Raw genomic sequence first — 18631 nt, forward strand, 5'->3', positions numbered from 1 at the left:
TGGCTGTAGAAAGATTGTTTTTTCACATTTATTTGAACTTTGTTTAAAATTATTTACAGTAACTACTTTGTAGCCATTATGTTTACATTTATTTACTTTATCACCATCCATAATTTTTGCGACAACATTTATAAAAAAAATATTAAATATTTTTGCTTTTTCCCTTGGGTTTGTTACATTGTTCCCTTCATATATTATTGTATCTACATATGATGTCTCTTTGCCACCATTTAGTTCTTCATTTATAATGTTCCATATATTTTTTAAGATGTTATTCCCCAATGTGGATTTTGTATAGAATCTTGCAACTACCTTAGAAAAACAATTGAGTACTTAACAGCAATAATTTTGTGTCGGTGCAGTTCACTCCCCCTCCACAGATATAACTAAAAGGATCAAATGAAAAAAATCCTTAAGTTGAATAATCAACTAATTTTATTGTAAAGTCAGCTCCATTTATTCTATTCATTAGCTTTCCCCGCCTTCATCCAATTGGCCCTTGCAGCGTAGTGTGTTGCCATTCTCTTTCAAGCAGAGAGTGTCCCATAATGCCACTCTTTCGTTGAGAAGTCCCCCGCACTCAACTTTTATCTTCGGCCCGATGTTCAGATAGCATCGACCTTCTGCTGTGTAATCAGGCCAATCTGCCGCTGGTTTCCTAACAAAAATGAAATGCAGTCATCATTAATTAATAGACCTGAAAATATAGCAAAGCAATCTGTAAAGAACAATATAAGAAACAGGACTGACTATATTTATAGATGAACGTGCAAAAGGCACCATCACATTTGAGCACTTTCCTCGATTGCAGCGACGCCATCTTCATACATTATAAAATCCCATTTTACCTCTGAATTTCCCACGTTATATATTGATTACGAATATGATATAATATGAAAAATGAAACTTTTGTCTGCTGCTCACTTTTTACAATATCACAGTGAAACATCCGTAAATTTTTATCTTTTATCTTTTTATAATAGTTTATGAAGACACAGGGCCGGATCCAGGATTTCTTGAAGGAGGTGCACCAATACATATCACTACATTTGATTTAAATTTTTTAGTTTTAAAATACCTTTAGGCATCTGTGGTGTGAATAAGGAACAACTTTCTTTTAAGCCTCAAACGGACACATGACAGCAGAAAGTTTCGGAAAATGTTGCTTTTTCACTGCTAGGTTCTCATCTTAGTGTATATTTACAGTGAAAAGGGGTGCATGTGCTCCGGTGCATCTCCCTAAATCCGGCTTAATCCCAAACCAATATATTTTGAAGTTAGGAATACAGTGTTATATCATGACTTCGTGCCATCACCTTGTGTTTGAGAGTAACGATACTGAAATAAAATAAAAAATTAAAATTAAAAAAAGAAACTTATTTTTCCACATATTTTGTGTAAAACGTCTTGAAACTTGTTTCTCGTTTGCTATTTAACTTTCTTCTTCCATCCATTCTCTTTTATTTTTCATTTCTTAAATATCCAAGCCTTAGCTGGTGATTCCGACAACTAATTGCGTTCCTTGGCGCTGAGCAAAGGAAAAACTTCAAGTTTAAGAATCAACATTGATTCCTCGTTTATTGATGATTCATTACACCTAATTCCCGTCCATAGCGAATTTTGTTAATGTCGATTCTATGTGTATGCATATCTGAAAATTCTCAAGTAGGCTATCTTACCCTTTATCCGTTATCGAAAACTTAACAAAAAAAGAAGAAGAAGAAGAAGAAAGAAAAAAGAAAAGAAAGAAAAGAAAAGGAAAAAGAAATCATGAATTAGATTTTTTTACCACACCTTGGCATCACTGCGATTGAGAAGTAAGCGTTGTTTTCACGGGTCGTGAGCACTGTTGCCAGATTTGATGATTAAAAAGTAGCGAGGTTGAGCTCGAAAAGTAACGGATTTGAATTGCTTGTAGCCCAAACATAAAAATAACTATTAGTATATACTTTTACTAATTATTAACACACAGAGTAAGTAGAGTAAGTAGAATAAAAAACTTATAAAATTAATGGCTCGCGGATAAAGAATTGCAGAAGTAAGAAATAACAGTGAAAAAGCGATTTGTAAACTTTGTAAAGTATGGCTCAGAGCCCACAAAACTGATTTAGGCACACATGCATCTCTTCGGAAATCAGAAAGGTCGCCATTTTACGCTATCACCGTCAACTCAATTCACTGCACACTACAAATTTACTACTCCTCACATAGAATAGAGTTTGCCCTAACACACCACCGCTGTGCTTGGTGCCTGAACGTTGCCACCCAGGTGTCTGGTGTATTCCAACTGTGATCTTAGAATACTTGTCTTTCACAGCTGGCTGTAACAAGTTGCCTGAGCAAATTTGGCTCAATGAACTGTCTGGTGGGGTATTTCTGACGCACTTCTCATGGTAGTTTCTTTCTAATACATCTGTGTTCACGAAAATTGTATCTTATGCCACAAAATAAGGTATCTAACCAGTATTTTATTTTAGGATAGTTGATTCTTGACTATAGTTACATTTCAAAATATATAGATGCCTGTTTCAAAATTCCAAATTTAACTGGCTTAGATGAAATTGTACCTATTGTTGCAAAAAGTACAACATTCTTTCTTCAAACCCATGCAAAAGATAATACATTAGAGGGAATTCTTGAATTTCTACGTTTGAAGTGGACAAAATGGCATTTAAGGTCTCTCTAATGAGAGGTGGTGTTTTTAAGGAAATAACACTTCAACCACTTATCCATATATATGGATTTTCTGGAATCAATCATGAACTTTGTCATCTTTTAAAAAGGTCTTTTTAATCTGCAGTACTCGTCTGTAAACTGAATTATTACTAACTTACACAAGAAAAAAATAATAGAAATGCTCAAGATACATATACAACACAGGCGCGTATACAGGTTTCAAAACTAGTAAATTATAATCGGGAACAATTCCAACGAATTTCATGAAATAGCGTTGGATAGACACTTAGGCCTGCTAAATCCTAGGAAATATCTATGAGATAAATCCTAGGAGATCTCTTACGATTTTTCCTAGTGTCAAAATCTGAACGTGTATGACACCAGATTGCATGTCATTTCGTATATTCTGAACGATCCTATGAGATTTCTCTTGTTTAGAGCACACTCTATTTTGAAAAGAAAATTCCTAAGATTTCAATTTAAGCAACATCAGGTGAGAGAAAGTGAAAACAAAACATTGCTGTCCGAGTAATGGATGTGAAACAGAAGTTTAATCATCTTCTGCAATCGTATCTGGGTGAAAAGGCAAAAAGACTCGAGAAAATGAAGAGTGGTGCAGGGACTGATAACGTATGGTTTGTTAATTTATCTTCCGATTTTTAGTTTTATTTATTTATTTATTTATTTATTTTAGAGAGATGTGCAATTTACCGATATAGAGCTTGGTATAAATTATAGTAGGATGTGCAACGTCATTCGGTCAGATAGGAAAATTTTTCACGTGTATGGCACAAAATGGTAGGATTTCCTACGAGATATGTCTCATAACATTTTCCCTAAGATAAATCGTAAGATATTTCCTAGTATTTATCTCATAGTGTACAGCAGACCTTATTTCCTGGATGAGATTTAGTTGGGTTTCGGTTCCTGAAGAACTAAGTTAGTGACAACTTCTATAAATGAGAGTTGTAACTCTGTCAGAAGAACTCAAGAACTCTGTCTCAAGAAGAACTCTGTTGTCCAGTTAATAGAAAACCAGTAAAAGCACATACCCAGTTCTTCCAAAACTTGTCCAGAGATCCAGCATTACGTCTACCATTTTGTCATCATGCGATCCAGGCTCAGCAGGTGGGAAAATCTCAGGAGAGGTAAACAAATACAGAAGGTCATCTTGATGGCACACCCCTGAAATATACGAAACCAAAGTATCTCTGGTTAGATAATTTTCATTAGAATTGAAATTCTGGATACTTGCTTTCTTTATATTTGCTACGAGATGCGTGATTAATCTCGTATTAAAAATTGCTTATATGTTATATTAATATTTTATACGCATAAAACAAATGCATTCTTCTTACAGTGGTCATAGTGTGTTGTGGCATGACATTCAAGATTGTTACGTGCCAATTCGCTTGAAATTTTCACGGTACCTTGACGGTACTTTGATGAGACGATAGCACGTGCAGAAGAATTTGTAGTGAATCTCTACACCGACTCACAAAAATTCTCAATCAATGCTGTCTATTCTGATATGGTCAGTCACAAAAACTCAGACGAGCTTCCACCAACGAAGGATGCTCTAATGCTCAACATCAAACGAACACACCTTCAAACATATATTTGGCGGCACACCAGCGACTCGAATATTGACTTCCTTCAACTCGAACATTTTGGTTGGCAAACTACGAATGGAAAATTGGTGCCCAAATGGACCATTCAGGAATCTATGCCTAAAAGTTGCCCAGAATTGTCTTGTATATGTCAACATGTGGGACCAAAACAATTGCATGTGTGTGCGGGCTTCAGTGGAGTGCATTAGAACCTGTAGTTGTAATGGTAACAAGTGTTATAACTTACTTATAAACACTTATGTACCAGAAAATGATTCATCTGATGAGGATTCAAAAGAGTAAAGCAATGTGTAATTTTGCAAATATTTTGCGCAGATTTGATATGATAATGAAGAATATTATTATAGGTTTGCTTGTTTCCAGTAATTAGTGAGTATTTAATGAAGTTCGATGCAGGGCCGTCGCGTGGGTTGTAAGCGCCCGGGATGAGAATTGCAAGGCGCCTCTTCTCAGTGTGTTATGAGAAACAACCAGAGTTTATTCTGTACTCGTAGATTGAAATATGGAATGTAAGATAAAAGAAGATGGTATTACGTCATTTTTTAAAGTGAATGGCTTTTGTAGTTAAAACATAAAAGTTAATGAAAAAAGATTTTGAATTATTGAATCAAGTGTTATTCTTGTTTACTTTGAACTTGATACACATCAACATAGTAATAGCACAGAATACACAAATAACGATACAAATATTAAATCCCAAGATTAATAAAATCTCACAGACGGCTGGAAGAGTTCCACTTGAATAATCTTACCTGTAATTTTCAAGTTCAATACTCTATCGAGAGTCCCTCAAGGATCTAATCTAGGTCCCCTGTTATTTCTTCTTGCTATTAATGATTCCTGTGTATCAAAACTTCTTGTATTAAGTATTAATTCTGTGTATTAAGTTATTTTTGCCGCAGTCTCAAACTATATTCCTAAGTAAGTTCAGTTGATGACTGCGGGAAAGTTCAATAGGATCAACAAAGAATTTAAATATGATGTAATAAGAACAAATTAGTCCTTAATGTGTCCAAATGTAAAGCTGTATGTTTAACGAGGAAAGAAAATCCAATTAACTTTACCTGTACAATAAGTGGTACTTCCTTGTCTATCCCAAATACTATCAAAGATCTAAGAATTATATTTGATAGCAAATTAACCTTTGCCCAACACGTTGACGCAATAACGAGTACTGCATATAGAAACCTAGGTTTATATATTTTCGTATGTGAGGTCAAAATTAGAATTCTGTTGTACTGTTTGGACACCACACGTAACTAAATACTCTGATGCAATAGAAAATATATAGTTTATTTTTTTTAATGCTTGCATACAATAAAACCGGTCCAAACCGGTTTCTACCCAAATTATGTCCCCTACGAAGACATAGTAACGAATTTTAGTTTCCAAACATTAGAAAAAAGGAGTTGGGTGTTTAATCTGTTGTTCTTACATAAATTATTAAACGCTAAAATTGACTGTTCAGAATTAGTTTCAGAAGTTACGTGTCCCAATAAGTAAGACTAGAACAGCAAACACTGTGACATTTTATTGTAGAAAAGCAAGAACTAACATGTTACATAAGTCTCCTCTGTGGAGAATGTGTGCTTCATATAACGAAACGATTAGATTTCATGTAGTAGATGTATTTAGTATGTCCGAAAACAAGTTCAAAACAATTATCAAGCAATAACTTCTGCATAACTAAACGACGTATAGTTGTGTTTGTATAATAGTGCATGATAGATAATTATCTACACGATACTATAACTGGGCATTAAGCCTGTTGTGTTGTCCTTATAAAGTAAATAAATAAATTTTGCTCAGCCGTGGCCTGATCATTACTAAAATATCTGATTTAACATTATTTTTTTTAAAAAAATGTATTTACCAACATAATCTGAATTCCTTGAATTTTGTTGATTTGTCGTCCCGGCGCCCACGCGACCGCCCTGGTTCTATGTAATATTCTCATAAATTATATACAAATATAGTTATTGCGATTTCTGCAAAAGAATTTTTTTAAGTGACCATTGAGAAAATACAGGCCCATTCTTGATTTTAGAAAAACTCTTCAAATGTACAACGATGCTATCAATCACCCTGTATATCACCTATAAATGGTGTTTGCCCTCACGTAAGACATCTTTACATATGTTCTTACATTATTTATATATTCTGCTTTGATAAACATTTTTGTTAAAGAAATAAGGAGTTATTTTCAACGACCGGTGGAAATACAGCTTACAAATAGAGTTGAAAAATCGGAATCACCCTGAATCACTTGTGATGTTGGAAACCCTGATGGAGTGAAGTGGTGAGCGACTTCGGCTCCATAATATTTATTAACCATAATGGAATTAAGGCTCCTAGTGAAAATTAAGTGGACTCGGGAAAAACAGTAAGTACTAGACTTGATCAGTGATATAAAACATTATATATTTCTGTAATATAAATGCTGAAATACATTATTTTTGCATAATATCTCGTTAGATAAGGAGCTATCGATGTAAACAAACAAAAGACGTTCGATAATAGAACTGTTGCCAGATACATATGTAAGGAGCATACCGAAGACGCTTTTTCTTTTTCTCCTTCTTCTTAATCTCTTGTTACAATTTTTTCCAGTGAAGTGTAATTATTTTTTTTTAGTGAACACAATTTAAAAAAAACATTGAAACTCGTGCAAAATATAAAAATAAAAATGAGCACCTGTGGAGAGTGTATGAAAAGTGTTCCGAGGCAAGATGTACTAAAGTTAAATCCGAGGACTGTAATAATTTCTGGCTTATAAAATGTGTACAATTAAAGGAAGAAGATATACAATTTCTGAAGGACTAAAATCAGATATGAAGGTGTAAAAACTGTTCGAAATCAAGGCGTAACAGTATGGCAGGTGAAAGTAGTTTAGGATATGGGGAAAATTGTCCTACTATATTAGATGTTTATAAACTCTTACAAGAATTGAAATTTGAGATCTCGGAAATAAAGAAAAAAAGTCTTGAGACTGAGCGTGAATTAGGAAAGTCACTAGACCTTGCACACGACAAACTGGAAGAGATTTCTAGATTAATAAAACAACAAGCTGATGTAATGAATGAGTGTGTTCATAAAGTAGAAGCTTTGAATGTAAAAGTGCAATTATTGGAAAAACAACTAAAGGATACTCAGTTACAACTGGACGAACTCGATCAGTATGGGCGTAGAAATACACTAGAAATTTATGGTGTTCCGGACAAATTGAATGAAGATCCGCGTGAAATTGTAAAAAATGTGGGAAAAGCGCTTGACGTTGAAGTGAAACTTGAACACATTGATGCGTGTCATAGATTAAAGAAACATCCAAACGAGACATATCCGGATATTATTGTAAAATTTGTAAATCTTGATATAAAAGACAAAATTATGCAAAGACGAAAGTTAAGAGAAATTTAAACACGAATGACATAGGATTTCAAAATAATCTCCCAGTCTATATTAATCATAGTTTAACAGCATATCGAAAGCGCTTATTTGGACGAGCCAGGAAACTACAGAAAGAAAAAAATTATGAATTTTTATGGGTAGATTACTTGGGAAATATTAAACTTAGAAAATTTGCAGAAGATAGAAAATTTTTTGTAATTAAAACAAATGAGGATATATCAACTCTGATGTAAAATGGATAGTTCTCATATTTTATCTATTTATTATCAAAATGTTAAGGGCCTAAATACGAAATGTGATGAATTTAGGGTTAATCTTATAGCTAGTTTACATGAATATGATGTAGTTATATTAACAGAAACATGGTTGAAGGATGGTGTATTTGACTCTGAACTATTTACTGCGCAATATAATGTGTATCGATGTGATAGACCTTGTATGAAAAGAGGAGGGGGAGTTATCATTGCAATAAATGCAAATATAATGTCAAAAGAGGAAAGACTTGTTGAAACGAATGACTGATCATTTATTGATAAAGTTAATAATTAATGGGAAAGTATATTGGTTTATTTGTGTATATTTTACTCCTTCGTCTAGTGTTAGTACCTATAACATTTTTTTCAGAATATTCGAAGATTTTGGTAATTTGTACCATGGCAATTTATTTATTGTAGGCGACTTCAATTTGCCGCTAATAACTAATTCAAATTATGACTTAATGAAAGGGGGTCCAAGCTATAGAGCACTGCAACACTTTATAAATTTAAACAATTTAAAATCTATAAATAATATTCAGAATTGTAACAATCGAACTCTTGACTTAATAATAACTAATTTACCATGTGTACAAGTGTCCAATGAAGAAAATTGTCTTGTTAATCCTGATGTTCATCACCCTGTTCTTCACATTAAAGTTATGAATACAATTGTTAAACAAAAATGTTAATAAAACTACAACTAGAATTTTAAATTTTAAGAAAGCTAATTTTTATGAAATTTATAAATTATTAAAAGATATTAATTGGTCAATGATAGAAAATATAGATGATGTAAACGAAGCAGTAGATTTTTTCAATACAACCATATATAATATTTTCGAAAAAGAAGTTCCAAAAAAGAATTGTAGTTCCTCAAATTTGTATCCATGCTGGTTTTCTAATGATATAATTAAGATGATAAAATTAAAGGAGTACCACAGAAAACACAAAAAGAATTCGGTCTATAACTCAAGCAAATTTAAAGAAATTAGGAAAAATTTGAAAGATATGATCTCTAAAGCATATAAAAAATTTGTAGAGAATTCAGAGATGTATATTAAAGGTGATGTTAGCACATTTTGGAACTTGATTAAATGCAATAAAAATAAAAAAATCATGCCCGCAACTTATGACTGTGAATGGAAAGGAATTAGCAGATAATAAGATAATAGCTAACGAATTTGCCAATTATTTTAAGTCTGTGTTTTCAAATGTTAAGCCTAGCTATAACTGTGATGACAATAGTAATTATATGCAAGCAAATAAGGTACTTACTTTAGAATTAATTACAGTAGATGAATACCAAGCAGCAATAAAGAAATTGAAACCAAGGAAATCCTGCGGTGTTGATGGTATTCCTCCTTATATACTTAAAGCATGTGCGGATATTCTTGGATATCCCTTATGTTACATATACAATTTGATTATTAAGAAAGAGTCATTTCCGAATATATGGAAGACATCGAGAGTTACACCCATATTTAAAAAAGGAAATGATAGGATGATTGAAAATTATAGACCTATTTCCATTATTTGTGCCCCAGCTAAAATATTGGAACATATAATATATGCAAGAATATTTAATCATGTGCAAAGTTATATAAGTGTAAATCAGCATGGTTTTATACCAGATAGGTCGACAATTACCAACCTTATAAATTTTACTCAAGATATATATGAGGCTTTAGATCTCAAAAAATGTATAGATAGCATATATTTTGATTTCACCAAAGCATTTGATAAAATAAATCATGATGTTTTATTAAACAAATTATCTAGCTTTGGACTTAATCGGTCTTTCCTACGTTTAATTGCCTCGTATCTCTCAGAAAGGAAACAATATGTTGCATATAGACAAGCTTCATCATTCTATTATAATATGAATTCAGGTGTACCGCAAGGGTCAAATTTAGGACCACTATTATTTATTATATATGTAAATGATCTTCCAGCAAAAATAAAATATTCTACATGTACAATGTATGCTGATGATATAAAATTATATAAAATAGCTTCAAAAGAAAGTGATATGAAAAATTTACAAGAAGATATAAATGCCATATTTGAATGGAGTAAAGATAATTATTTAGAACTAAATGTAAAGAAATGTCATTATGTAAGGTTTGGAACTTATAAAAACATACAGAACTACAAGTATTTTTTGAATAATGTTGAACTCGAAAAGAAACATCAAGTTAAAGACCTTGGTATTGTTTTTGATAGTAAGATGTCGTTTAATGATCATATTCAAATTATTATGGCAGAAGCATATAAAAAACTAGGTTTCGTTATTAGAAACACAAGAAACTTTACAAATTTAGAGGCTATTAAACTGTTGTATTATAATCTTCTTAGAACTAAACTGGAGTATGGGTCTATAATTTGGTCACCGAATTATACTTCTTATCAGAGACAAATAAAAAATATTCAGAAAAAAATTTTACGTTTCCTTTTTTATAACAAATATAATTTTTCATCGTATAGAATGGGAATTTCTTATAGTGAAATATTACAGGAATTTCGGTTTATCCCGTTACATAAAAGGCGCAGATTACATGAACAAATGTTTCTTTATAAACTTATGAATGGAAACATTGAAAGTAGGGACATTTTAAAACAGATTTACTTTAATGCAGGTCAATGAACTTAAGAACACGGAACTTTTTCGTAAATAAAATACCTAAGACGAACCGTTATAAAAATTCACCACTGTTCAGAATATTAAGCAACTACAATGACATGGTAAGAAATCATGATTTGGATTTCACTTTCAATGTTAACAAGTACATAGCTGCAAATTTCGAATGTATATGAAAGGTAAATATGTAAACAGTATAAATAAATATCAACTGTAAATGGATTTTAACACTATAAAAGATATCTCTACTTATCTCAAAATTTTGTGATCCTTAACGTACGGTCATATCAAGTGATAGGAGATCTAGAAATGATCATGATAGCTTAGGAGAGGTCAAGGGAGAAGGGTAATAACTGTTCTTCAAATATTGAAAAAAAATAAGCTTTTATCTCGAAAACAGAACCTTTATTGACTGACGTGAGCTGAAATTCAGTGATGCCATTCGGAGCATCAGCATTCGAATTAAAGTGTCCTTTCCTTCGAACTTATCTCGCTGTACGGCTACTTCTGAAAGTAAACCTAATAATATTGGTACCGTTGAAAAGATAATTTAATACTCTACAAATTTAATTAGAGATGTTCTTTCTATATCTCAACTCATTGGGAAGATACAGAGCAAAAAAGAAGATATGTCAGATTTTAATGTATAAGTCGGATTTTCGCAAAAAACTCGTGGGATCTATTCAAAGTATGAATGGACGAAATCATAAAGCACACCTTACAGATAAAACCGGAAAAAGAAATTCATTAATATCTTAATTAGTTTCGTAGATATGGCCTTTTATTTGAAACGCTCATTTTTTAGCTTCAGTAGAAGGGGGGGAGCGAAAGGGGAGAATTTCTGCTCGCATCAAACGACCTGTGGTCTAGAAATGATCAGGATAGTGGAATTGATGATTTAAGATCACCGGTTGCTTTTACTTTCTCGGATTGATCCAACTCCTTATTTTGGGGACTTTTCCAGATTTTGTCTATTATGGTATAAAAATATTTCACAGGTTTTTTTTCTGTAGCAATTTCTGAGAAATCAAAAAAGGTCACATTAAAGCTACGAAACATTAAAGAGAAGCAGTTTAGTTCGAGAAATTCGTCACTTGGTAACCATAATTTTATGCAAGAAGTATATAGTAGGCCTATAACATATAACTAGTGAGCTATTCAGATTACTTACCAAAGTTGTGGTCTGATTTGGAAAGTACTGTTGAGAACGAGTGTCTCCCTCTGTAGGAAAAGTAGTACAAATAAACAGGAGCTCTTCGATGGAAAACCATTGTGTTTATTGCTTCTACTAAACTAGCCAGCAACAACCTGTCTGTGTACATCTGAAATGTTAGAAAGTGTAATGCTTTTAATATTTGGGGGGGCGCGGTGGCTCAGTGGTAGAGCGTTCACCTCTGGTGCTTGGGGTCCCGGGTTCGATCCCAGCCCCCGCCAAGTGAACTTTGTGGTGGACAAACACCGTGCTCGTGGGTTTTCTCGGGGTTCTCCCGTTTCCTCCCACTTTCTTCATTCCACCATTTCACTCATCTCTCATTATCACCGTCTCCTTTAGCCTAACCGGCATAACCGTGGGACGTTAAACTTAAAGATTTCATTTCATTTTCATTTTAATATTTGGAATCACAAGTGAACGGTATGTAACTTTCTTACTTTCTACTTCATACGTTCGGAGTCTATTTGTTCTCCGTTCACATTTTTCAAAGGTTTGTCAAATTAAGAGTTTTCTACTATTTTCGTTGTGCAAGTAAACAAAACTTACTTTATTCTGAACCAAAGGTTGTTTGTTTTGAGAACAGTGAAGACCGTCGCTGGTTTAGTGGGTAGCGCGAGCGATTTTGGTGCACATGATGACGACTTAGATCTCGATGGAAGATTTTTGTCCGTATCACGCTGAATCGGGTTTCACTTTCAACTGTAGCTCCACATTTCATTTCACCTTGGTGTTGAAACGAACATCATGGTGGTATCCAGTGATTTCTGACTTTTACTTTGTATTCTTTTAAGGTGGAGTTGGTAGTTATTTGTTATTATCTTAGACTATTTGAAATAGTATTAGAACTTGTGTGTTTACTATTATATAAATCAGAAACCCTTAGTTGCAATATTGCGTTGGTTCTTTCTTTTCTTCATAGTATTATTTTTACAATCTTATAAATTTACATAAACATATATTGTATATACCCGGTTTACCATAAAGCTATACACGCCGAAAAAATCCAGACACACGATATTGTCCACCATAAACTTACTTGGCCTTGGATCGAACCATAGACCTCATGCACCAGAGGTAAGCGCTCTATCACTTTGTTCGTTCTTTTAAACAACAAATTTCTGATTCTTATTTTTCTTTCTGCCACTGAATTTGACAGGGACACGAACACACAAAGATCGAAGACAGTTGAAACTCTACAGGAGGATGGCCCCTAATCTTTAAAATTAATTTTGCAGTCACTCATAAATCGTTACTCTCAGCCAAGTCATTCTATTGGATATAATAGTCATATTCTAAATATCAAAAAAATGCTCTTATAAAATTTCCTCACTGCGTGTCCAGTGTTTCAAAGCAAACGTTTCATAATGATGGAATATCTTTTAATCACCCTTCTGAGTGGAATTTCTCAAAGTTCCGTTTCATCTTTAATCCAGGATATAACGATAACCACTCCCTTTTTTTAAATCAACTTCTTAAGTCAAACGAATTCGGAAATTTCGTGAAAAATCAAGACAACATTTAATCGCCCTCTCTACATTCTTAGTTATGATTTTTCACAAGATCTCGTCTTATCCATAATCTAAATTCAAAATTTCAATTTCCAGTGACCAGGAGATCTACAATTTCTCTAGTCTCAGAAGTCACATTCAGCAATAATTGATCTTACCTGAAGCCCAAGGGTCATGGAGAAGATTTGTATAAAATGAAAGTTTCTACGATCAATAGTTTCAGAAATCTGGTTCTGGTAAATCAGTGAATGACTAAATCAGTGGGTTCTCTTTTATGTAAGTCGAGATAAAGCAGTTCAGGTCTAATGTGAAGCGCGGCAATAAGTGACGTATCTTTCAACTCATCACTGTAAGTGTTAAATTTATGCAGGTAACGTATGTTGAAAGAAAACCTGGTTGTATTGAATTTCGTTGTAATAAGATTGAAATTTACTTACTATCAAATCTTGATACTGTCTAAATTCTTCTGGAATATCACGACCCTCGGAGTATGCAGTTTAGTTTCTGAAACGAATTTGGACTTATGTACGGGAAGATGCAATTCAGCTTCCCTCCCAAACAATTCAGAAAGATTAGGTGCCTTCGGCTTTAAAAGTACTAGATTATTAATTAATGACATCATTTGTAAACGGCGAGTAGTGTCCACAGCCTCTCTTATTTTTACAATGTGGACAGAGATTGTAACATTGTATATATATCATGTTAAATTATAAAGCCTTGTAAAATGTTAAAACCTTCTGGCCTTCCCACTTGCCCTTCCTCTCCTCATATTAAAGAATATTTTATACGAGGAAATTTCGTTTCAATTTCATCCGACTTAGCGTTCACCATCGTCGATGCAACTCTTGCTAATTTGTGAAGCAGAAATAGACCAGCAAAGTTCTTCACGATTTGGTATTGTTCATTTGGCATTATTGTATTGTGTATTGAAAGAAGTTGTCATAAGTAAAGAGGTATCTAGGTAAAGAGAGTCTAGGTAAAGTATCTGCAGCGATGCATCTAGGGAGTCCCGAACGGTTATTCCATGTCCGTCCTACACTCTATAAATCTAGTTTCTATATACATCATATCGAAAGAAGTGAACATTTTATATATCGCATGTAGCTGTGTTCCTGGCAACTTATACATCATTATACGATTTCCATATATGATGTTTACTCCCCGTACAAAATTATGTTTCTTTGTCCGCCCTTATGCGAAGGTTTCATTCAGCATTCTCAACATATTTGTCAATGATCAAAGTCCCATTTGCAAGAACTTCCCAATTTGTACCCTGAGAACATATTAACAAGCTTGAATGAGAGTGAACAATGATTTGGGACATTTTGGTCCAAACTGCAGTCCGAAGAAATCTTAACAGGTAAACGAAAAAAAAATACTTTTTCTTACTAAAACGACAACAAATGTGTTCAGCGACAGTTTTTAATTAAAAAAATGTCATTTTTATGGCTTCCTCACATAAATTTCATTGATTTCATTAACGTAAACGAATTAAGTACGAAGTCTTCTTGTTTACCTCAACCATAGGTTGGTGGGCAACATGGAAATTTTAAATCTTTTCTCTCACTTGGGAGAGCTGTTTTATACTTTGATAAGGCCTCTTCTTCGTAACTGCATCTAGATATTCTATCCTTGGTCTTCCTCTTTCTGGTTTTCCTTCTACCTTTCCCTCTATCAGCACAGTGACCCAATCGGAGTGCCGAATAAGATGGCCAAGCATGCTGTTTCTTCACTTTCCTATTATCTTCATGATCTGTCGTCCTTCATTAGCTTCCTTTAGTACGCCTTCATTCCTTTTTCTTTCTGTCCATGATATGCGCAGCATTCTGGGCCAACACTACATTTGAATATTTCAACTTTTCTCAATGTCCACGTCTCTGATCCTTACAGCGCCACGCTCCATACAAGTGTCTTAATGAATCGTTGACGAACGTCCAGCGACACCTTTCTTGATGTTAGTAGTCCTCTTTTCCTATTGAATGCTTGTTTAGCCTACGCTATTCTGGAACTTACGTCTTTTTCACTTCTTCCGTCCGAGGATATTAGACTTCCTAAATAGGGAAACTTTAACGTCTTCGATTTTCTCTCCATCTAGCCATACGTTTGCCCCTTCCTGTCCTGCTCTTGTGCACTTTATCATTTTGGTTTTCTTCTTATTTATCTTCATTTTACATGTTTTTTCCAGTTGGTCGTTCAAGTTTGAAAGTGGTTCCTGCAAGTCCTCATCGTTCTCCGTTATCAATGCTGTGTCATCAGCAAACCTTATTGTGCTGAAAACCTGACCATTTACTTTTACGCCTTTTTCGTTTATCTCAAAGAATTCTTTCATAACCTCTCCTATATAGACGTTGAACAGGAGAGGTGAAAGTCCACACTCTTGCCTCACTCCTTTACTTATTCTTGCTTCCTTCTGATCTCTTCCTATAACAGTTGTCTGGTTCCTGTAAAGTTTGTATATTATTCTTCTGTCTCTATAATCTACTCTCAGCTTTTCAACGCTCCGAACATGATATTCCAATCTACGTTGTGAAAGGCTTTCTCTATATCTACAAATGCTATCACAATTGGTTTGTTTATTCTGATGTGCTGTTCCATGATCAACCGTAGACTCAGTATTGCTTCCCTTATTTCTCTTTTCCTGAGTCCAAACTGGTCCTCCGATAACCGTTCTTCGATCTTCCCCTCTATTCGTTGTGCGATAATTTTGAACAGTATTTTTGATGCATGGGAAAGCAAACTTAACATTCTGTGTTCTTCGCATTTCCGTGCGCCTTTTCTCTTCGTGATAGTACCAATATGCTTTTCTCGAAGTCTCTTGGTATTTTTCCCGAGATGTACATTTCATTAATAAGATTAAATAGTTTCTTCTTTGTTGCTATTCCGAGATCCTTAATCACTTCCGTTGGTATTTAATCTATTCCTGGGGCTTTACCATATTGCATTTTCTCCAAAGCATTGTCAAATTCGCACTGTAAAATTGATGGTCCTAATTCATTCTTATCGACATCTTCCTTCTCTATCTCTTCTTCGTTCACTCTGTCTCGTTTGTAGTTCTTCAATGTATTCCTTCCATCTTCTTGTTATTTGCTCCTCTTCTATTAGCATTGTCCCGACCTTGTCTATGATAATGCCTGTGCGTTTCTTTTTCTCACCGAACTGTTTTCTAACCTTTCTATATGCCGTTTCTGTATTGCCTTTGACTACATTTTCCTCAATTTTTTTGCATAAATTATTTATCCAGTTTTCTCTGACCTTCTTAACTTCTCTGTTGATGTGATTTCTGCACCTTCTATTTTCCTCTTCTTTGTTTGTTACCTTGAACTGTCTTCTTTTCTCTGTCGTTTCCAAGATATTTTTGCTTTTATCCAGAGTTTATATTGGGTTTTCGATTCTCTTCCTATGTGCTCGTCGGCTGCTTTTGTAATCCCTGCTTTCATGGCTTCCCATTTTGAGTCGATGTCATCACCTGTTAAAGCTACCGTAGATGTCTCTTTGTCTGTAGCATTTGCAAATTCCCTTTTCATGTTTTCATCTCTTCTTAGCTTGATTGTGTTCCATCTTTTGTTTGGTGCTATCACTTGTTTCTTCTTTAGTCAGAGTTCGCTCTTCATCAAAACTAAATTATGATCTGAGTCAACGTCTGCTCCTGGGTAACTCGTACTGTTCTTCACATGATTTCTAAATGCTTGTCGGGCCAGTATATAGTCTATTTGATATCTTTCTTTGTCTACTGGTCTTGTCCATGTGTACCTTCCTCTTAGTGGTTGTTCGAAGAGGGTGTTTGCTACAGTCAGATTATAGCGTTTGCAGAACTCAATTGATCATGTACCTCTCGCATTCCTTTCTCCTAGGCCGAAATTCCCAGTTACATTATCTTCTTTGCCTTCGCCGACTACTGCAGTCCAGTCACCCATGATGATTAAATTGTTCTGGTCTTCAACTTTCATCAATACTTCTTGTATTTGCTCATAGATTTCTTCTACTTCCTCATCTGTAGCTTGATGTACGCATATATACTTGGATTATCGTCATATTTCTCGGTTCGGTTTCTATCTTCAACATGATTATCCTGTCATTGTATTTGCAGCTGCCTATAACTTTCTGTCCTATCTTCTTATTCAAGACAAAACCGACTCCTGCAGTACCGTTTACAGCTCCTGAGTAAATCATTCTTGTCTCCGTTCCACATGTCTCCTCCATCACGCCACCTAACTTCGCTGATTCCCAAGATCTATCTTCGTGTGTTCCATTTCTTTCTTTAGGTTTTCCAGTTTTCCACACTGTAACAGCGATCGCACATTCCAGGTTCCTATCCTGCAGGAGTACGTAGTAGGCAAGTATGTAGTAGACAATTCATAATTGAGAGTTGCAGCATACATGGAGAGTAAGTTCTAGAAAATTAAAAACTATTTTTCTTCAAAGTATTCCCCCTGCTCAATAACTTATAATTGACCACTTCACTATGACAACTACCCGTGAAAATGACGATTTCAGACTAATTACCAATATAATATGTTTAATTTATGCATGGATAAACTTTTGAAAGTAAACAGGGAGGAGTAAAATACTTACGTCAGTTAAGAGTGGCTCTGTTTTCATCGAAATAGGTAAATCCCCAAAATAAAACTCTCGAATCCTTTTACTAACTTCGTATTCGTTGATGGCCGTCTCTTCGTAGCGCAGAGTGAGTGGAGCCAGGCGGTAGTAGTAGTCGTTCAATTCTTTGAACAGCGGTGGAGTCCTCCACATAACTGAAAAAACAACACTATTTTACAAGTGGTTACGATTCTTCATTTACTCATTATCAACATTGTTATGTACGCGTGATACGTAAAGTATAGGCCTTAACAATGATTAGACTTGATACAAGTTATTTTAATCATTCAGGAACAACATTTACAATATTTCAGAGTTCTCATACATCATAAAACCGTGTCCTTTGTTATTCCTTACTTTTTGAAGTAGCTGCCTGTTCCCTCCCTACACATCCAGTTTGGTTCGATTTACTTACTGCGATTAAATACACTCTATGGTTGTAAAATGGATTTAATACATGCCTGTTCTAAGTGAAACCGAAATTTCATTGTAAATGTTTTGTATAAACTTAATAGACAGTTGTAGTTGAAGCCTGTTGACAACCAAGTTCTGTTGAGCTGTAGTTCCTTAATGATGGAGTGAGTATACTAAAATTGTAGAAAAATATCAAAGATATTTGATATGTTCCGATGTTCAACATAATATTACAAATTGAATACGGATGTTACAAATTGGGCCGAACTTCCAATGAGGGCTACGCAAAA

The 18631-nt window shown here is 34.2% G+C and overlaps 1 protein-coding gene across 1 annotated transcript in view; it reads right to left on the reverse strand.

Annotated features, from left to right (window-relative positions):
• Positions 1-468: 468 nt before the first annotated feature.
• Positions 469-18631, reverse strand: part of LOC145667978 (carboxylic ester hydrolase-like) — a 55725-nt gene continuing 37562 nt past the window's right edge. The window contains exons 7-10 of the mRNA XM_081735404.1: positions 17904-18082; positions 11782-11932; positions 3729-3861; positions 469-658 (exon numbers count right to left, since the gene is read on the reverse strand). Coding sequence (XP_081591530.1) covers positions 469-658; positions 3729-3861; positions 11782-11932; positions 17904-18082 — 653 coding nt within the window. The remainder of the gene's footprint in view (positions 659-3728; positions 3862-11781; positions 11933-17903; positions 18083-18631) is intronic.

The sequence above is a fragment of the Thermobia domestica genome, chromosome 13 (assembly GCF_964235325.1).
Source record: "Thermobia domestica chromosome 13, izTheDome1.hap1.1, whole genome shotgun sequence".
Classification (NCBI taxonomy): Eukaryota; Metazoa; Arthropoda; class Insecta; order Zygentoma; family Lepismatidae; genus Thermobia; species Thermobia domestica.